We start from the raw sequence: 20,205 nt of genomic DNA, 5'->3' as shown, positions 1-20,205 counted from the left end.
AATCAGCGAAAGGGATTCCCCCCCGCTCTCCAAGCCCCGCCCCTTAACCAATCAGCGCTGGGTTTCCCCTCTCCCCCTAAACCACGCCCCCTCCAGACGGGGGAAACCCCTCTCTTGGCCCCGCCCCCCTTCTCTTTGCCAACCAATCGCGTGGCTCCTCAGCCTCCAGGCCCCGCCCCGCCGCGTGTTTCCCGCGCCCTCTGCCGCCCCCCCCCCCTTTCACGCCACCCTCTGCCCGTACCATGGAGTCCAGCGGGAACCGGGGGTGCGCGGGGGGCTGCGGTGCCTTCCTGAGGTCCCGGAAGGGGCTGGTGCTGCTGGGGGAGATCGTGAGTTGGGGGGGGGGGAACCCCAAAAGGGGGGGTGGGAGTCAAAATCGGGGGGTGGCAACCCCGTGGGGAGGGGCTGTGTGCCACTTCGGGGGGGATGTGGGGGGGGGGTTGAGTCTATGGGAGAGGTGTGAGCGCCCCTTTATTTGGGGTGGGGGGTGCTGGGGGGGGAACGCGGTCCTATGGGGGAGGTCTGAGTGCCCCTTTATGGGGGCTGGGGGGGGTTTTGCGGGAGTTGGGTGGGGCACAACGGAGGTGGGGTTCTGGGGGGGGTCTGAGTGCCCCTCTTTGGGGTTGGGGGGGGGTTGGAACCCATGGGTGGGGTCTGAGTGGCCCCCTTTGGGGTCGGGAGGGTCTGGGACCCTATGGGTGGGGTGCGAGTGCCCCTTTTTTGGGCATATGGGGCTCGGGGGGGGATATGGGGATATGGGGGGATATGGGGGGGGATATGGGGCTCGGGGCATACGTTGCGGGGCAGGAGCCAATGGGGGGGAGGGTCCGGATTCCCAATTGTGGGGGCAGGAAGAGCCATAAGGAGTGGGCACGGCGCATCCCTGAGTCCCCGTTTGATTTTTGGAGGGGGGTTACCCGGATTCTGGGGGTCCCCCTTTTTTTTGGGGTGGGGGCACTGGGACGCCTGGGACCCTCTGGGACAAACACCCCCCTTCCCCTCCGGACCCACTTTAGGGCCCCCTGCCCCGTTTTAGGGCCCCTTCAGCATCCGGGCGTGGGCCTTTGGGGCAACGCCCTTAGGAAACAAGCGGCACAGAAAGGGTTAAAAGGGGCGTGGCTTAGCGGAGGAATCTCGGCTCTGATTGGTGCAGAAATAGGGTTTGAAATAAACCCGGGGGGGGGGGCACACGGGGATGGCAGGGCGGTGCCCAGCGTTTCCCGTGCCAGCCGTTATTGCACCAGCTCGGGCGGGGCCCGTGCCCCCCCCCCCGCCCCCCCCGCCACGTGCTACACGCACGAGATGGGCGCTGTCCCTTTAAGAACCTCCCCCCACCCATATGCCCATATCCCCCACTTCGGGCCGTTGCCCCTTTAAGATCCCCCCCGAGGAGGCAGAGGTGGGCCCCCCCCCCCCCACGCACCCCGAGTGCCACTGCCCCTTTAAGGAGCACCCCGCCGCCCACGTGAGGTGCGGCCAGGGGGCGTGGCCTGGGAGTGACGTCACGGGAGTACTATAGGGCGCTCTATAGAGCCCTATGGGAAACCCTATAGGGAACGCTATGGGGATCCTACAGCGGTGTCCTATAGGATCCTATATTACTTCTATAGGCTCTATAGGAGCTATATAAAAGTGATACAGCCATTGCTACCCGCGGTTCCTCTATGGGGCCATATACGGGCTCTACAGGAGCTGCTATAGGGCTGTCTGTATGGGGTCAGTAGTGTGGGCCCTATAGGATCCGTTCTGAGGGCATTACACAGAAGCTGTGGGGCTGTCAAGCGACCATTATAGGGTCTATATGGGGTCTGGTTGGAGGGAGGCTGTTCTGGGCCCCCCCATAGGCGCTGTGCTATGGGGCATTGTGACTCCCAGCCCCCCATCCCTGACTGGGCCCCATAGCCCACCCTATAGCCCCCATACATCCCCTATAGGCACTGTGCTATGGGGCGCCATGGCTCCTATCCCCACCCCATAGCCCCCATTCATCCCCTATAGGCGCTGTGCTATGGGGCACTGCAACTCCCAGCCCCCCATCCCTGTCTGGGCCCCACAGCCCCCCCCTACAGCCCCCATACATCCCATATAGGCACTGTGCTATGGGGTACTGTGACTCCCAAACCCACCCCATAGCCCCTATATGTCCCCTATAGACGCTGTGCTATGGGGCACTGAGACTCCCAGCCCCACCCCAAAGCCCCCATACATCCCCTATAGGCGCTGTGCTATGGGGCACTGTGACTCCCAGCCCCCCATCCCTGTCTTGGCCCCACAGCCCACCCCATAGCCCCCATACATCCCCTATAGGCACTGTGCTATGGGGCACTGTGACTCCCAGCCCCACCCCATAGCCCCCATACATACCCTATAGGCACTGTACTATGGGGCACCATCACTCCCATCCCCACCCCATAGCCCCCATACATACCCTATAGGCACTGTGCTATGGGGCACTGTGACTCCCAGCCCCCCATCCCTGACTGGGCCCCATATCCCACCCTATAGCCCCCATACATCCCCTATAGGCACTGTGCTATGGGGCGCCATGGCTCCTATCCCCACCCTACAGCCCCCACACATCCCCTATAGGCACTGTGCTATGGGGCACTGCGACTCCCAGCCCCCCATCCCTGACTGGGCCCCATAGCCCCCATACATCCCCTATAGGCACTGTGCTATGGGGCACTGTGACTCCCAGCCCCACCCTACAGCCCCCACACATCCCCTATAGGCACTGTGCTATGGGGCACTGTGACTCCCAGCCCCCCCTACAGCCCCCATACATCCCCTATAGGCACTGTGCTATGGGGCACTGTGACTCCCAGCCCCACCCTACAGCCCCCATACGTCCCCTATAGGCGCTGTGCTATGGGGCACTGCGACTCCCAGCCCCCCATCCCTGACTGGGCCCAATAGCCCCCATACATCCCCTATAGGCACTGTGCTATGGGGCACTGTGACTCCCAGCCCCACCCTACAGCCCCCATACATCCCCTATAGACACTCTGCTATGGGGCACTGTGACTCCCAGCCCCACCCTACAGCCCCCATACGTCCCCTATAGGCGCTGTGCACGGTGGCCCTGCTGTGCTATGGGGCGTCGCGGACCCCCGGCTATGTGGGGCTGGCTGTGTGTGAGCTCATCTTCGCCAGCATCGCCGTCGTCCTCTGCATCACCGGGCTGCACCACCGCGTGGCTTTGGTGCATTGGGGATGGACGGTGAGTGGGGGGGGGTCGGGGGGGGTTAATGGGGGATTTGGGGGGTTTATGGGGGGGCTTGGGGGGGTTGATGGGGGTTTAGAGGCGTTTGGAGGGGTTTATGGGGGGGTTGATGGGGGTTTAGAGGGGTTTGGGGGGGTTTATGAGGGGTTTGGGGGGGTTAATGGGGGATTTGGGGGCGTTTATGGAGGGGTTTGAGGGAGTTGATGGGGGTTTAGAGGGCTTTGGGGGGGTTTATGGGGGTTTAGAGGGGTTATGGGGGGCCTATGGGGGTTTAGAGGGGTTTGGGGGGGTTGATGGGGTTTTAGAGGGGTTTGGGGGGGCTTATGGGGGGGGTTATGGGGGGTTGATGGGGGTTTAGAGGGGTTTGGGGGGGTTGATGGGGGGTCGATGGGGCTTTAGAGGGGTTTGGGGGGGTTTATGAGGGGTTTGGGGGGCTTGGGGGGGTTGATGGGGTTTAGAGGGGTTTGGAGGGGTTTATGGGGGGGTTGATGGGGTTTAGAGGGGTTTGGGGGGTTTATGGGAGGTTTTGGGGGGCTTGGGGGGGTTGATGGGGGTTTAGAGGGGTTTGGGGGGCTTTATGGGGGGGCTTGGGGGGGTTGATGGGAGTTTAGAGGGGTTTGGGGGGGTTGATGGGGGGTTTGGGGGAGTTGATGGGGGTTTAGAGGAGTTTGGGGGGCTTTATGGGGGGGGTTAGGGGGGTTTGGGGGGGTTGATGGGGGTTTAGAGGGGTTTGGGGGGCTTTATGGGGGAGTTTGGGGGGGTTGATGGAGGGGTTTGGGGGGGTTAATGGGGGTTTAGAGGGGTTTGAGGGGGTTGATGGGGAGTTGATGGGGGTTTAGAGGGGCTTGGGGAGGTTAATGGGACATTTGGGGGGGCAGATGGGAGTTTAGAGGGGTTTGGGGGGGGTTGATGGGGGTTTAGAGGCGTTTGGAGGGGTTTATGGGGGGGTTGATGGGGTTTAGAGGGGTGTGGGGGGGTTTATGGGAGGTTTGGGGGGCTTGGGGGGGGTTGATGGGGGTTTAGAGGCATTTGGAGGGGTTTATGGGGGTTTGGGGGGATTGATGGGGGTTTAGAGGGGTTTGGGGGGGTTGATGGGGGCTTAGAGGGGTTTGGGGGGTTTATGGGGCATTTGGGGGGGGTTGATGGGAGTTTACAGGGGTTTGGGGGGGTTGATGGGGGTTTAGAGAGGTTTGGGGGGTTGATGGGGGGTTTGATGGGGGTTTAGAGGGGTTTGGGGGGGTTTGGGAGGGTTGATGGGGGTTTAGAGGGGTTTGGGGGTTGATGGGGAGTTGATGAAGGTTTAGAGGGGTTCCGGGGGGTTTATGGAGGGGTTGATGGGGGTTTAGAGGGGTTTGGGGGGGTTGATGGGGGTTTAGAGGGATTTGGAGGGGTTTATGGGGGGGGTTGGGAGGGGTTGATGGGGATTTAGAGGGGTTTGGGGGGGTTTATGGGGGGTTTGGGGGGGTTGATGGGGGTTTAGAGGGGTTTAATGGGGGATTGGTGGGAGTTTGGGAGGGTTGATGGGGTTTAGAGGGGTTTGGGTGGGTTTATGGGGCGTTTGGGGGGGTTAATGGGGGGTTTGGGGGTTTGATGGGGGTTTAGAGGGGTTTAATGGGGGATTGGTGGGAGTTTGGGAGGGTTAATGGGGGGTTAGGAGGGTTTGGGGGGGTTTATGGGGCATTTGGGGGGGTTCATGGGGGGTTGGGGGGTTATTGGGGAGTGTGGGGGGTTGGGGGGGCCTAATTCGGTTTTAGAGGGGGGTTGGGGGTCTCGAGGGGGATCTGGGGGTCACTGGGGGGTGTTCATGGTGATCTGGGGGGGCGTTAATGGGGATTTGGTGTGTTAATAGGAACTGGGGGGGTGGGGGGAGGGTCTTCATGGGGTTTTAATGGGGATCTGAGGGTCCTGGGGGGGGGCTAATGGGGATTTGGGGGGGGGGGTGGTCCGGGGGAGTCCTGATGAGGTTGTGGGAGGATGTGGGGGCTCCCTGTGTCTCCCTATGGGGTTGGGGGGGGTTCCTACGGACTTGGGGGGGATATCCTTGATGGGAGGGGGGGGGTTATTAATGGGATCTCCCCCCCCCTCCCCAATTAGGACTTCATCCGCTGCGTGGTGGGCTGCCTGCTCTTCCTCATCACCTCCCTCATCGTCATCATCGGGCACCGCGACGGCGCCGGCACCGCTGCGGGGGTGAGGGGGGACTCTGGGGGGGGGAGGGGGGGTGGGTGTTTTTGGGGGGGTCACTGACGTCCCTTTTTATGTGTGTCCCCCCTCCGCAGGTGTTTGGGTTGCTGGCGGGGCTCCTGCTGGGCTACGATGCCTACATCAGTGTGCCCACCCGGGGGGGGCACAGCGCTGCGCCCACTGGTGGGTATGGGGGGGCGGGGGGGGGAGCAGTAAGGGGGCTGGGGCTCTGGGGGGGGCAGTAAGGGGGCTGGGGAGGCAGCGGGCGGAAGACTGGGATGGACTGGGGGGGTACTGGGATGGACCGGGGGGTACTGGGATGGACTACTGGGGGGCAGTGAGGGGGCACTGGGAGGGCGCACGGGGGGGCTGGGGGCGCAGGGAGGGGGAGGGGGGCAGTGGGGTAGATTGGGAGGGCGTTAGGGGGGAGTGGAGGGTACTGAGAGGGGGTTGGGATGGACCGGGGGGGGCACATGGGAGTACTGGGGGGCAGGGAGGGGGATGGGGGGCATTGGGATGGGCTGGGATGGACTGGGGGGGCAGTGAGGGGGATGGGGGGGCACTGGGATGGACTGGTGGACACTGGGAGAGGGACTGGGGGCACTGGAAAGGCACTGGAATGGACTGGGAGGTCTTGGGGGGGCAGTAAGGGGGCTGGGGGGGCACTGGGGGACACACAGGGGTACTGAGGGGGGAGTGAGGGGGATGGGGGGGCACTGGGATGGACTGGGGGGGCTCTGGGAGAGGGACTGGGGGTATTGGGGGGCAGTAAAGGGGCTGGGGGGCATTGGGGGGGTGCTGGGGGAGGATTGGGATGGACTGGGGGGTACTGGGAGGGGACATGGGGGTGCTGGGGGGGCACTGGGATGGACTGGGGATTACTGGGGGGATACTGGGGAGCACTGGGTTATATGGGGAGCACTGGGAGAGGAAGTGGGGGGTACTGGGAGTCGTGGGGGGGCACTGGGACGGACTGGGGAGCACTGGGGGGGGCACTGGGGGTATTGGGGGGCAGTAAAGGGGCTGGGGGGCATTGGGGGGGGTGCTGGGGGGGATTGGGATGGACTGGGAGGTACTGGGAGGGGACATGGGGGTGCTGGGGGGGCACTGGGACGGACTGGGGAGCACTGGGGGGGCACTGGGGGTATTGGGGGGGCAGTAAAGGGGCTGGGGGGCATTGGGGGGGGTGCTGGGGGAGGATTGGGATGGACTGGGGAGTACTGGGAGGGGACATGGGGGTGCTGGGGGGGCACTGGGATGGACTGGGGATTACTGGGGGGATACTGGGGAGCACTGGGAGAGGAAGTGGGGGGTACTGGGAGTCCTGAGGGGGGCGCACCGGGACAGACTGGGGAGCACTGGGGGGGCACTGGGTTCCCCCCCTAACCCCTCCCTATTTCCCCCCTCAGAGACCCCGGAAGGCCCCTGACCGCCCCCCAACCCCACAAAGAGACACCCCCAGATCCCCAGGGGGTAATGCGGGGTGGGAAGGGGGGGGGCTTCACCTTCTGATCCCCCCCCCCCAGACCCCCCCCAAACTTTGAGGGAGTGCTTAAATTATTGGGGTGGGGGTCCTCCCTTCCCCTCTTCCCCCATAGCCGCCTGTGCCTCAGTTTCCCCCTATGGGACCCCCCCCCTCCTTTTTGCTTTAGGGTTCCCCTATAGTGCAGGGGAAAAGCCTTTTTTTTGGGGGGGGGGGGGTGCAAGGGGAAGCGCAAAATATTTGGGAATTAAATAAATGGACTTTATTATTATTATTATTATTATTATTATTATTATTATTATTATTACTATTATTACTAGTTGTTTGCGGTGTGACTCTATAGAACCTATTGGGCCCAATGCGGATGTGGCTCTGGGGGGGTCCCTATAGGGCTTGGGAAATGGGGAGGGAGGGGGGGGGGTATGGCTCTGGGGGTCTCTATAGGGACCCTATAGGGGCTGAGGTAGGGGGAATATGGCTTTGAGGCCTACGTATGGTCCCTATAGGGTTCCTATGGGACTCTGGGGGTCCCTATAGAGTTCCTATAGGGCTCTGGGGGTCTCTATTCGGACTCTGTAGGACTCATGAAAGGAGACTGTGGCTCTGGGGGTCCCTATATGGCTCTGGGGGTCTCTATACGGCTCCTATAGGGCTCTGGAGGTGTCTATAGGGACCCTTTAGGGGCTGAGAAAGGGGATATATGGCTCTGAGATCCATGTATGGTCCCTACAGGGTTCCTATGGGACTCTGGGGGTCCTATATGGTTCCTGTAGCACTCAGGGGGGGTTCCTCTATAGTTCCTATAGGGATTTGGGTTCTCTGTAGGGCTCATGGAAGGAGAATGTGGCTTTGGGGGTCCCCATATGGATCCTATAGGGCCCCCATACAGACCCTATCAGGCCTGAGGGTCCCCATATGGACCCTATAGGGCCTGAGCATCCCCATATTGACCCTATAGAGCCCCCATATGGACTCTATCAGGCCTGAGGGTCCCCATATGCACCCTATAGGGCCTGAGGGTCCCTACAGAGCTCCCAGAAGGGGTTGTGTGGCTCTGCGAGTCCCTATATGTTCCCCATAGGAGCTCCTGGGGGGCTTACCTGCTTCTGTCCGCCCCACGGTCCGTCCGCAGGGCGTCTGGGCCCGGAAGGACCCTATGGAACCCCTATAGCCGCCATCCATCCCCTCCCTGAGGCGCGGACTACAACTCCCAGCATGCACCGCGCCGCGCGGGAAACCACCACACCGCTTTCCCGCCTCGCGCATGCGTATTGCCACGAGTTGAGGCTCCGCGCATGCGTATTGCCACCGGCTGCGACTTCGCGCATGCGCACAGCGCCGGAACTCACCAGAGAGCGCCGCGCGTGCGCACTTCGCACTATCGCTTCCCCTCAGCCGCCTCCGCTCCTCTCCGCCGTCTTCTGACCGTCCCCAGATCTTCTCTCCCGCCTCCTCCGGCCCCTTTGCCAGCGTTCACCGGTCGGGAGCCCTCCGGTAACGCGGCGACGGCGGCGGGGACCGGGCAGAGGACTGAGAGCTTGGGGGGTGAGGGGGGGAGCTGTGCGCATGCGCGAAGACGAGGGTTGGTTGTAACACGCATGCGCCTGTGCCCGAGCGTCCGTAGGGAGTACGCATGCGCGAAAGGGACGGCCGGCGGGGCTTTGCGCATGCGCTGAAGTGGGGGGGGGGGGGGGGGGGGGGAAGGGGAGGGTTGGATTTGGCGCATGCGGGGTGAGCGGCACGTGTTTATTGGAGGAACTGCCAGTAGGTTTCTATGGGGAGGAATTGGGGGGCGGTGGAGTTGGTGGGCGGGCCGGGGGCGTGGGGGGTTAATGGGGGTGCCTGGGGGGGTCTTCGTGAGGGTGGGAGCTGCATATGAACAGTGGGGTTTGTTTATGTAGGGTTTACATGTAATCGATGGGGTTTGTTTGTAATCAATGGGGATTCTTTATGTAGGACCTACATGTAACCAATGGGGTTTGTTTACGTAGGGTCTACAGGTAATCAATGGGGTTTGTTTGTAATCAGTGGGGATTTTTTATGTAGGCCCTACACGTGAACAATGGGGTTCGTATGTAACCAAAGGGGTTTGTTTATGTAGAGCCTACATGTAACCAATGGGGTTTCTTTTCTGTAGGCCTTGCTGGTTCCCTACAGACCCCATTGGTTCTCTGCAGTCCCCATTGGGTTCCTACAGGCCCCATTGGTTCCCTACAGACCCCGTTGGTTCCCTGCAGGCCCTGCTGGGTTCTTACAGGCCCCATTGGTTCCCACAGGCCCCGTTGGTTCCCCACAGGCCCCATTGGTTCCCTACAGACCCCGTTGGTTCCCTGCAGGCCCTGTTGGGTTCCCACAGGCCCCATTGGTTCCCTACAGACCCCGTTGGTTCCCTGCAGGTCCAGTTGGGTTCTTACAGGCCCCGTTGGTTCCCCACAGGCCCCATTGGTTCCCTGCAGGCCCTTTTGGGTTCTTATAGGCCCCGTTGTTTCCCTGCAGGCCCCGTTGGGTTCTTACAGGCCCCATTGGTTCCCCACAGGCCCCATTGGTTCCTACAGGCCCCATTGGTTCCCTACAGACCTCAATGGTTCCCTGCAGGCCCTTTTGGGTTCTTACAGGCCCCGTTGGTTCCCTGCAGGCCCTGTTGGGTTCCTACAGGCCCCATTGGTTCCCTACAGGCCCCGTTGGTTCTCTGCAGGCCCCATTGGGTTCCTACAGGCCCCATTGGTTCCCTACAGACCCCGTTGGTTCCCTGCAGGCCCCGTTGGTTCCCTGCAGGCCCTGTTGTGTTCTTACAGGCCCTATTGGTTCCCTACAGGCCCCGTAGGTTCCCTGCAGGCCCTGTTGGGTTCCTGCAGGTCCCATTGGTTCCCTACAGACCCCGTTAGTTCCCTGCAGGCCCTGTTGGGTTCCTACAGGCCCCATTGGTTCCCTACAGGCCCAGTTGGGTTCTTACAGGCCCCGTTGGTTCCCACAGGCCCTGTTGGGTTCCTACAGGCCCCGTTGGTTCCCCACAGGCCCCATTGGTTCCCTGCAGGCCCTTTTGGGTTCTTATAGGCCCCGTTGGTTCCCTGCAGGCCCCGTTGGGTTCTTACAGGCCCCATTGGTTCCCTACAGACCCCATTGGTTCCTACAGGCCCCATTGGTTCCCTACAGACCTCAATGGTTCCCTGCAGGCCCTGTTGGGTTCTTGCAGGCCCCGTTGGATCCCTGCAGGCCCTATTGGGTTCTTACAGGCCCCATTGGTTCCCCACAGGCCCCATTGGTTCCCACAGGCCCCATTGGGTTCTTACAGGCCCTGTTGGGTTCCCTACAGGCCCCATTGGTTCCCCACAGGCCCCGTTGGTTCTCTGCAGACCCCATTGGTTCCCTACAGACCCCGTTGGTTCCCTACAGACCCCGTTGGTTCCCTACAGGCCCCATTGGTTCCATACAGACCCCGTTGGTTCCCTGCCGGCCCTGTTGGTTCCCTACAGGCCCCATTGGTTCCCTACAGGCCCCGTTGGTTCTCTGCAGGCCCCATTGGTTCCCTACAGACCCCATTGGTTCCCTGCAGGCCCTGTTGTGTTCTTACAGGCCCTATTGGTTCCCTACAGACCCCGTTGGTTCCCTGCAGGCCCTGTTGGGTTCCTACAGGCCCCATTGGTTCCCTACAGGCCCCATTGGTTCCCTACAGGCCCCGTTGGTTCTCTGCAGGCCCCATTGGTTCCCTACAGGCCCGTTGGTTCTCTGCAGGCCCCATTGGTTCCCTACAGACCCCATTGGTTCCCTGCAGGCCCTGTTGTGTTCTTACAGGCCCTATTGGTTCCCTACAGACCCCGTTGGTTCCCTGCAGGCCCTGTTGGGTTCCTACAGGCCCCATTGGTTCCCTACAGGCCCCATTGGTTCCCTACAGGCCCCGTTGGTTCTCTGCAGGCCCCATTGGTTCCATACAGACCCCGTTGGTTCCCTGCCGGCCCTGTTGGTTCCCTACAGGCCCCATTGGTTCCCTACAGGCCCCGTTGGTTCTCTGCAGGCCCCATTGGTTCCCTACAGACCCCATTGGTTCCCTGCAGGCCCTGTTGTGTTCTTACAGGCCCTATTGGTTCCCTACAGACCCCGTTGGATCCCTGCAGGCCCTGTTGGGTTCCTACAGGCCCCATTGGTTCCCTACAGGCCCTGTTGGTTCTCTGCAGGCCCCATTGGGTTCCTACAGGCCCCATTGGTTCCCTACAGACCCCGTTGGTTCCCTGCAGGCCCTGTTGGGATTTTGCAGGCCCTGTTGGGTTCCTGCAGGCCCTGTTGGGTTCCTACAGGCCCTGTTGGGTTCCTACAGGCCCCATTGGTTCCCTGCAGGCCCTGTTGGGTTCTCACAGGCCCCATTGGTTCCCTACAGACCCCGTTGATTCCCTGCCGGCCCTGTTGGGTTCCTGCAGGTCCCATTGGTTCCCTGCAGGCCCGGTTGGGTTCTTACAGGCCCTGTTGGGTTCCCTACAGACCCCGTTGGTTCCCTGCAGGCCCTGTTGGGTTCCTGCAGGCTCCATTGGTTCCCCACAGGCCCCATTGGTTCCCTACAGACCCTGTTGGTTCCCGCAGGCCCCACTGGGTCCCTGCAGGCCCTGTTGGGTTCTTGCAGGCCCTGTTGGGTTCTTACAGGCCCCATTGGTTCCCTACAGACCCCATTGGTTCCCACAGGCCCCATTGGGTTCCTACAGGCCCCATTGGTTCCCTACAGACCCCGTTGGTTCCCTGCAGGCCCTGTTGGGTTCCTGCAGGCCCTGTTGGGTTCCTGCAGGCTCCATTGGTTCCCCACAGGCCCCATTGGTTCCCTACAGACCCTGTTGGTTCCCGCAGGCCCCACTGGGTCCCTGCAGGCCCTGTTGGGTTCTTGCAGGCCCTGTTGGGTTCTTACAGGCCCCAGTGGTTCCCTACAGGCCCCATTGGTTCCCACAGGCCCCATTGGGTTCCTACAGGCCCCATTAGTTCCCTACAGACCCCGTTGGTTCCCTGCAGGCCCGGTTGGGTTCCTACAGGCCCCGTTGGTTCCCGCAGGCCGTACCATCAGCCATGGGCCGCTCCTCAAAGGACAAACGGGACATTTATTACCGCCTGGCCAAGGAGGGCGGCTGGCGGGCGCGCAGCGCCTTCAAACTGCTGCAGCTCCAGCAGCGCTTCGACCTCTTCTGTGGTACGGTCCCGAATGGCCCCAAAGTGTCACCCAATGTGTCCCCAGATGGCCCCATGTGTCCTTAAATGGCCCCAGATGTCCCCAGGTGGCCCCAAATGGCCCCGAAGTGTCACCCAATGTGTCCCCAGATGGCCCCACGTGTCCTTAAATGGCCCCGGATGTCCCCAGGTGGCCTCAAATGACCCCGAAGTGTCATCCAATGTGTCCCCAAATGGCCCCACGTGTCCTTAAATGGCCCCAGATGTCCCCAGGTGGCTCCAAATGGCCCCAAAGTGTCACCCAGTGTGTCCCCAAATGGCCCCACATGTCCTTAAATGGCCCCAGATGTCCCTAAGTGGCCCCAAATGGCCCCACAGTGTCACCCAATGTGTCCCCAAAGTGTCACCCAATGTGTCCCCCAATGGCCCCACATGTCCTTAAATGGCCCTGGATGTCCCCAGGTGGCCCCAAATGGTCCCAAAGTGTCATCCAATGTGGCCCCAAATGGCCCCATGTGTTCCCAAGTGTCCCAATGTGTCCCCAGATGGCCCCAAAGTGTCACCCGACGTGTGTCCCCAAATGACCCCAGTTAAGTCCCCAGTGTGTCCTTAAATGTCTCGAAATGTCACCCTACGTCACCATCATGCCCCCAATTTGCCCCCATACGTCCACCGTATATCCCTATTGTGTCTTCGAATGTCTCCATTACCCCCCACATGTCCTCATTGTCCCCAGTATGTCCCCAAATGTTCCCTTTGTGTCCCCAAAGTGTCACCCAATGTGTCCCCCAATGCCCCCCCCCCAGGTGTGCGCCGTGCAGTGGATCTCTGCGCTGCCCCCGGCAGCTGGAGCCAAGTGCTGAGCAGGGAGCTCAGGTGGGGGGGCACTGGGGGGGCACAGATGGGGTCTGGGGGGGGGAGATGGGGGTCTGGGGGGATCAATGGGGTCTGCGGGGGCACAGATGGGGTCTGAGGGGGGGGGGAAATTGGGACTGGGGGGATAAATGGGATCTGGGGGGCACAGATGGGGTCTGGGGGGGGGAGGAAATGGGGACTGGGGGGATAAATGGGGTCTGGGGGGCACAGATGGGGTCTGGGGGGGAGGTGGGGGTCTGGGGGATAAATGGGGTCTGCAGGGGCACATATGGGGTCTGAGGGGGGGGAAATTTGGACTGGGGGTACAGATGGGGTCTGGAGGGGGGGAGATGGGGGTCTGGGGGGATAAATGGGGTCTGGGGGGCACATATGGGGTCTGAGGGGGGGGAAATTTGGACTGGGGGTACAGATGGGGTCTGGAGGGGGGGAGATGGGGGTCTGGGGGGATAAATGGGGTCTGGGGGGCACATATGGGGTCTGAGGGGGGGGAAATTGGGACTGGGGGCATAAATGGGGTCTGGGGGGCACAGATGGGGTCTGGGGGGGGGGAAATGGGGACTGGGGGGATAAATGGGGTCTGGGAGGCACAGATGGGGTCTGTGGGGGGGGAAATGGGGACTGGGGAAATAAATGGGGTCTGGGGGGGGAAATGGGGACTGGAGAAATAAATGGGGTCTGGGGGGGCACGGATGGGTTCTGATGGGGGAAATGGAGACTGGGGAGAATAAATGGGGTCTGGGGGGCACAAATTTGGGTCTGGGGGGACACAAATGGGGTCTGATGGGGCAATTGGGACTGGGCTGGAACAGATGGGGGTCTGGGGGGCACAGATGGGGTCTGAGGGGGCACAAATGGGGTCTGGGGGGCACAAATGGGGTCTGGGGGGGCACGGATGGCTTCTGATGGGGGAAATGGGGACTGGGGAGGATAAATAGGGTCTGGGGGGCACAAATTCGGGTCTGGGGGGCACAAATGGGGTCTGGGGGGGCACGGATGGCTTCTGATGGGGGAAATGGGGACTGGGGAGGATAAATAGGGTCTGGGGGGCACAAATTCGGGTCTGGGGGGCACAAATGGGGTCTGGGGGGGCACGGATGGCTTCTGATGGGGGAAATGGGGACTGGGGAGGATAAATAGGGTCTGGGGGGCACAAATTCGGGTCTGGGGGGCACAAATGGGGTCTGGGGGGGCACGGATGGCTTCTGATGGGGGAAATGGGGACTGGGGGGGCACAAATGTGGGTCTGGGGGGCACAAATTCGGGTCTGGGGGGGCACAAATGGGGATCCAGGGGAGGAATAAATGTGGTCTGCGGTGGGGGAAATGGGGACTGGGGGGGCACAAATGTGGGTCTGGGGGGCACAAATGGGGTCTGATGGGGGAATTGGGGCTGGGGGGGCACAAATGGGGATCCACGGGAGGAATAAATGCGGTCTGGGGGGGGGGGGGATATGGGGATCTGGGGGTAGGTGGATAAATGGGGACTGGGGGGGGAATGGGGGCATGGAGGGGTATTGGGGTGGGGGGGATGGGAAAAACAGGATCTGGGGGGAGAACTCATGAGGGGGGTTGGTGTTTGGGGGGGGGGAGGGCTTTTTGGGGGGGTCCTGTCTGATGACCCCCCCCTTTGTCAGGGGGACCCCCGAGGACCCGGTGCAGGTGGTGGCGGTGGACCTGCAGGCCATGGCGCCGCTGCCGGGGGTGGTGCAGATCCAGGGCGACATCACCAAGGTGGGGACCCCCCCTGAACCCCATTATTCCCCCCCAGGCCCCATTTATCCCCCCCAACACCCCATTATTCCCCCCCCAGGCCCCATTTATCCCCCACAACACCCCATTATTTCCCCCCAGGCCCCATTTATCCCCCCCAACACCCCATTATTCCCCCCTGACCCCATTTTTCCTTCTCCAGACCCATTTATCCCCCCCAGAACCCCATTATTTCCCCCCAAGCCCCATTTATTCCCCCCAACACCCCATTATTTCCCCCCAGGCCCCATTTATCCCCCCCGACACCCCATTATTTCCTCCCTGACCCCATTTTTCCTCCTCCAGACCCATTTATCCCCCCCAGAACCCCATTATTCCCCCCAGGCCCCATTTATCCCCCCCAACACCCCATTTCCAACTCCCCCCCAGACCCATTTATCCCCCCCAGAACCCCATTATTCCCCCCATACCCCATTTATCCCCCCCAACACCCCATTTCCAACTCCCCCCCAGACCCATTTATCCCCCCCAGAACCCCATTATTCCCCCCATACCCCATTTATCCCCCCCAACACCCCATTATTCCCCCCCAGACCCATTTATCCCCCCCAACACCCCATTTCCAACCCCCCCAGACCCATTTATCCCCCCCAGAACCCCATTATTCCCCCCATACCCCATTTATCCCCCCCAGAACCCCATTATTCCCCCCATACCCCATTTATCCTCCCCTAGAACCCCATTATTCCACCCCAGAGCCCATATTACCCCCCCCCCCCCCCCAGACCCATTTATCCCCCCTAGAACCCCATTATTTCCCCCCGGGCCCTATTTATCCCCCCCCAGAACCCCATTATTGCCCCCCATAACCCCCCAACACCCCATTTCTGCCCCCTCCCCCCCCCCCCAAGGTGTCCACAGCCCAAGAGATCCAACGCCACTTTTCGGGGCGCCCGGCCGACCTGGTGGTGTGTGATGGGGCCCCCGATGGTGAGTTTTATTTGGGGGGGGCGGGGGTGTGTGTCAAAATAGAGTTTGGGGGTTCCCATTAACCCCCCCGAACCCCAAATTTTGTGTGTCCCCCCCCCCTCAGTGACGGGGCTGCACGATCTGGATGAGTACATCCAGGCTCAGCTGCTGCTGGCGGTGAGTGAAGACCCCCCCCCCCCCCAAATAAAACCCCAAAACCTACAGGGGGGAGGGGGAGGAAGCAACCCCCCCCACCCCTCATTATCCCTAATTTAAGCTGGGGGGGGGAATGGTTAATTAATTTTTGCAGGCTCTCAACATCACCACCCACGTCCTGAAGAAGGGGGGCACCTTTGTGGCCAAGGTGAGGTTTTGGGGGACTCCCCCCCAATTAATTATGCACCCCTAAATGAATGGGAAACCCCAGATTCATAGCCCCCACCCCCCCAATTAATTGAGTGTCCCTAAATGAGTGGGACCCCCCCCAATTAATTGAGTGTCCCTAAATGAATGGGACCCCCCCCCCCCCAAATTGAGTGCGCCACCCCCACTAATTAATGAGACCCCCCCCACTTAAACTAATGGTAACCCCCAAATAACGGCACCCCTGTCTAATTAATGAGACCCCCCCCAAACCAATGAGCCCCCCCATCATTAGCATAACCCCCCAATTAACACCACAACCTTCCCCCCCCCAACCCAAGCATCCTTCAACCCCTCCCCTCACATTTTGGGCCACACTGGGGGGATTTGGGGACCAGGATTGCTTGTGGGGAGGGGGGGGGGGGTTCAATGGGGTGTGGGGGGGGCATCATATGGACCCCCCCCTCGTTGCCCCCCCCTCAGATTTTCCGTGGGAAGGATTCCCCCCTGCTTTACTCCCAGCTGCGCCTCTTCTTCACCGACGTCACCTGCGCCAAACCCCGCAGCAGCCGCAACTCCAGCATCGGTGAGGGGTCCCCAAACCTCTCATTTTGGGGGCCAAAAACCCCCCTTTTGGGGGCCAAAACTTCAAAGCTGTCTTCTTTCCTCTCCCCCCCTTCCTCTCCTCCCCCCCCCCCCCAAAAAAAACCACCCCCAGAAGCGTTCGTGGTTTGTCGTAACTACAGCCCCCCCCAGGGCTACGTGCCCACCATGGACAACCCGCTGCTGGATCCCGATGGGGGTGAGTTTAAAGGGGACGGGGGGGGGGAATTTGGGGGTCTGGGGGGGGGCACTGAGGTGTGTCAATACCTCCCCCCCCCCCTTCCCCATCAGTTCTGGCGCTGTCGGAGCTGTCGGGGCCATCGCGTCTCATTGTCCCCTTCGTGGCATGCGGGGATCTGAGCGCATACGACCCCGACCGCACGTATCCGCTGCAGGTGGGGGGACTGGGGGGGGAAATGGGGGCACTGGGAGGGACTGGGGGTACTGGGAGGGATTGGGGGGCACTGGGAGGGGGAGCTGGGGGCACTGGGAGGAATTGGGGGGCACTGGAGGGGGAACTGGGAGCACTGGGAGGGACTGGGGGTACTGGGAGGGATTGGGGGGCACTGTGAGGGCATTTGGGGCACTGGGAGGGATTGGGGGGCACTGGAAGGGGAACTGGGGGCACTGGGAGGGACTGGAATGGGAACTGGGGGTACTGGGAGGGACTGGGGGGCACCGGGAGGGACTGGAGAGGGAACTGGGGGGGAAATGGGGGGACTGGGAGGGACTGGAGGGGGAACTGGGGGTACTGGGGGGGACTGGGGGGAACTGGGGGGGGAACTGGGGGGGAAATGGGGGCACTGGGAGGGACTGGAGGGGGAACTGGGGGTACTGGGAGGGATTGGGGGGCACTGGGAGGGACTGGAGGGGGAACTGGGGGGGAAATGGGGGCACTGAGAGGGACTGGAGAGGGAACTGGGGGGGAAATGGGGGCACTGGGTGGGACTGGAAGTGGAACTGCGGGTACTGGGAGGGATTGGGGGGCACTGGAGGGGAAATGGGGGCACTAGGAGGGACTGGAGAGGGAACTGGGGGGGAAATGGGGGCACTGGGAGGGACTGGAGGGGGAACTGGGGGTACTGGGAGGGATTGGGGGCACTGGAGGGGAAACTGGGGGCACTGGGAGGGATTGCAGAGGGAACTGGGGGGGAAACTGGGTGCACTGGGAGCGCATTGGGGGGCACTGGGGGGGGAACTGGGGGCACTGGGAGGGGTTGGGGGGAACTGGGGGCACCGGGAGGGACTGGAGAGGGAACTGGGAGGGAAATGGGGGCACTGGGATGGACTGGAGGGGGAACTGGGGGTACTGGGAGGGATTGGGGGAACTGGGGGGGAAATGGGGGCACTGGGAGGGACTGGGGTGGGGATTGGGGGCACTGGGAGGGACTGGGGGGGATTTAAGTGCTGGGTTTTCCCGGAGTCCCTTCTGGGGTGACTGGTCCATGCTGGTCCTTACTGGGAGCACTGGTTTCACCCCCCCCCCCTCTTCTCGTAGCTGTCCCCGGAGCAGCCGTACCGCTACGTACCCCCCCCAACCCCCCCCATCGCACCCCCCTACGCTGCTGCGCTGCGCCGGCAGCGCGGGGGGGGGCCCTCGTGCAAGGGGGTGGGCGTGCAAGGAGCCTCATGTGAGCAGCTGGGCGTGCAAGGAGCCTCATGTGAGCAGCTGGGCGTGCAAGGAGCCTCGTGCGAGCAGCTGGGCATGCAAGGAGCCTCGTGTGAGCAGCTGGGCATGCAAGGAGCCTTGTGTGACAAGGTGGGCTTGCAAGGAGCCTTGTGCAAAGACACAGATGTGCAAGATGAGGAAGGAGAAGCCTTGCACGAGACGGGTGTGCAAGCAGCCACGTGTGAGATAAGTGTGCAAGGCGCTATGTGCAAGGAGATAGGCGTGCGAGGAGCCTCGCGTGAGCAACCGGGTGTGCAAGGTGCCTCGTGCAAGGGGATGGGCGTGCAAAGAGATGGAGAAAGAGGAGCGTCGTGCAAGGAGATGCGTGTGCAAGAACCCCTGCGTGAACAACTGGGTGTGCAAGGACATGAGAGAGGAAAGGGAGCCCCGTGCAAGGAGATGGGCGTGCAAGGAGCCATGTGCAAGATGGACGTGCAAGGAGCCTTGTGCGAGGCGGAGGAAGGAGCTGTGTGCAAAGAGGGGGGTTCCCAGTGCAAGGAGACGAGCGTGCAAAGCCCCTCGTGCAAAGAGATGAGTGTGCAAGCAGCCTCGTGCGACGGAGCCGGTGTGCAAGGAGCTCTCCATGAGCAGGAAGAACACTTGTGCAAGGAGCTGCAGCGCCAGGGCATCACACAGTAACACCCCCCCCCCCCGTGCAAGGCCACGAGTGTGCAAGGCAGTCGTGCAAGGACCCTTGTGACAATAGGTGTGCAAAACAGCAACAGAAATGTGCGTGCAAAACGAGTGTGCAAAGCCCTCGTGCCGAACCACGCCCGCATCGCTGTCTGTGTTTGTGGCCCCCCCCCCATCGTGCTCTTGCACGCGCGTGTGCAACACAGCGGGGGGGGGGGGCCTTGTTTTATTGATGGGGACCCCAAGTTGGGGGGAGGGGGGGCGCCAAATTTGGGGGGGTTTTTTGGGGGGGGCACAAAGTTTGGGTATTTGGGGGGGGGCTGCAAAATTTGGGGGGGGGCGTCAAATTTGGGGCTTTTGGGGGACTGCAAAATTTGAGGTTTTTTTGGGGGGGAGGGCACAAAGTTTGGGTATTTTGGGGGGGTGCTGCAAAATTTGGGGTTTTTTTGGGGGGGCACAAAGTTTGGGTATTTGGGGGGGGGGGCTGCAAAATTTGGGGCTTTTGGGGGGTGGGGGGGACTGCAAAATTTGAGGTTTTTTTGGGGGGGAGGGCACAATGTTTGGGTATTTGGGGGGGGGGGGGCTGCAAAATTTGGGGGAGGGTTTTGGGGGGGCACAAAGTTTGGGTATTTGGGGGGGGGGGAGTGCCAAATTTGGGGGTTTTTTGCGGGGGGAGGGCACAAAGTTTGGGTATTTTGGGGAGGGGGGGCTGCAAAATTTGGGGGTTTTTGGGGGGGGGGGGCATCCAGGTTTTGGGGGGGTCTTAAGGAATTTTGGGGGTCTGCTGTTGGTTATTGGAGGGGGGCCAACCCTTTTTGGGATCAGGGGGGCCAACCCTTTTTTGGGGGGGGATCCCAATCTTTTTTGGGGGGGTCCAACCCTACAGGGATCCCAACCCTTTTTGGGGGGTGGGGGGGGCCCTATCTTTTAGGGGGGGGTCCCAACATTGACTTATTTGTGGTTCCCAATCTATTTTGGGGGGGGGGAGGGGGCAGCTCTTTGGGGGCTCCCAATCCTTTAGGGGTGTCCCAATCACTTATGGGGTCCCCATCTTTTGTGGGGGGGGGGGCCCAACCCTATGGGGGTCCCAACCCTTTCTGGGGGGGGTCCAATCTTTTTGGGGGGGGCACAATCCTATGGGGGTCCCAACCCTTTTTGGGGGGGGGGCCAACCCTATAGGGATCCCAACCCTTTGTGGGGGGTGGGGGGGTCCCTATCTTTTAGGGGGGGGTCCCAACATTGACTTATTTGTGGGTCCCAATCTTTTTTGGGGGGGGGGGTCCAACCCTATGGGGGTCCGAACCCTTTTTTGGGGGGGGGGTCCCAAGCCTTTAGGGGTGTCCCAATCACT

At 61.6% G+C, this 20,205-nt stretch overlaps 2 protein-coding genes across 7 annotated transcripts; both read left to right on the top strand.

Annotated features, from left to right (window-relative positions):
- Window positions 1–214: 214 nt before the first annotated feature.
- Window positions 215–7,164, top strand: PLP2 (proteolipid protein 2). Its single transcript, XM_040657235.2, has 5 exons — window positions 215–329; window positions 3,065–3,220; window positions 5,318–5,413; window positions 5,503–5,590; window positions 6,817–7,164. Exons 1-5 carry the CDS (start codon window positions 243–245, stop codon window positions 6,834–6,836), a joined length of 447 nt encoding a protein of 148 aa, XP_040513169.1. The 5' UTR covers window positions 215–242; the 3' UTR covers window positions 6,837–7,164.
- A 1,073-nt stretch (window positions 7,165–8,237) lies between these two features.
- Window positions 8,238–18,991, top strand: FTSJ1 (FtsJ RNA methyltransferase homolog 1 (E. coli)). 6 transcript variants are annotated; one of them, XM_040657225.2, is made up of 11 exons: window positions 8,238–8,384; window positions 11,919–12,054; window positions 12,839–12,908; window positions 14,542–14,638; window positions 15,529–15,607; window positions 15,711–15,763; window positions 15,897–15,950; window positions 16,433–16,535; window positions 16,668–16,751; window positions 16,844–16,947; window positions 18,051–18,991. In XM_040657225.2, the coding sequence occupies exons 2-11, from the start codon at window positions 11,934–11,936 to the stop codon at window positions 18,858–18,860; spliced, it is 1,575 nt and encodes a 524-aa protein (XP_040513159.1). In that variant the 5' UTR covers window positions 8,238–8,384; window positions 11,919–11,933; the 3' UTR covers window positions 18,861–18,991. The 6 variants fall into 6 exon arrangements, with proteins under 6 accessions (XP_040513159.1, XP_040513160.1, XP_040513163.1 ...); XM_040657226.2 differs by having other exon boundaries at window positions 11,880–12,054; XM_040657229.2 differs by having other exon boundaries at window positions 8,238–8,435.
- The last annotated feature ends 1,214 nt before the right edge of the window (window positions 18,992–20,205 follow it).

Source organism: Gallus gallus, unplaced genomic scaffold, assembly GCF_016699485.2.
Source record: "Gallus gallus isolate bGalGal1 unplaced genomic scaffold, bGalGal1.mat.broiler.GRCg7b scaffold_66, whole genome shotgun sequence".
NCBI lineage: Eukaryota > Metazoa > Chordata > Aves > Galliformes > Phasianidae > Gallus > Gallus gallus.
This window is presented reverse-complemented; position numbering and strand designations above follow the sequence as displayed.

Excerpts from the sequence above, each read along its gene's own strand:
- FTSJ1 (XM_040657225.2), top strand. The coding sequence starts at position 11,934 with ATGGGCCGCTCCTCAAAGGACAAACGGGACATTTATTACCGCCTGGCC. Across the intron at positions 12,055-12,838 it reads GCGCTTCGACCTCTTCTGTG|GTGTGCGCCGTGCAGTGGAT; the intron begins GTACGGTCCCGA and ends CCCCCCCCCCAG. Across the intron at positions 15,951-16,432 it reads GGGGCACCTTTGTGGCCAAG|ATTTTCCGTGGGAAGGATTC; the intron begins GTGAGGTTTTGG and ends CCCCCCCCTCAG.
- PLP2 (XM_040657235.2), top strand. The coding sequence starts at position 243 with ATGGAGTCCAGCGGGAACCGGGGGTGCGCGGGGGGCTGCGGTGCCTTC. Across the intron at positions 330-3,064 it reads TGGTGCTGCTGGGGGAGATC|GCGCTGTGCACGGTGGCCCT; the intron begins GTGAGTTGGGGG and ends CGTCCCCTATAG. Across the intron at positions 5,591-6,816 it reads GCACAGCGCTGCGCCCACTG|AGACCCCGGAAGGCCCCTGA; the intron begins GTGGGTATGGGG and ends TTCCCCCCTCAG.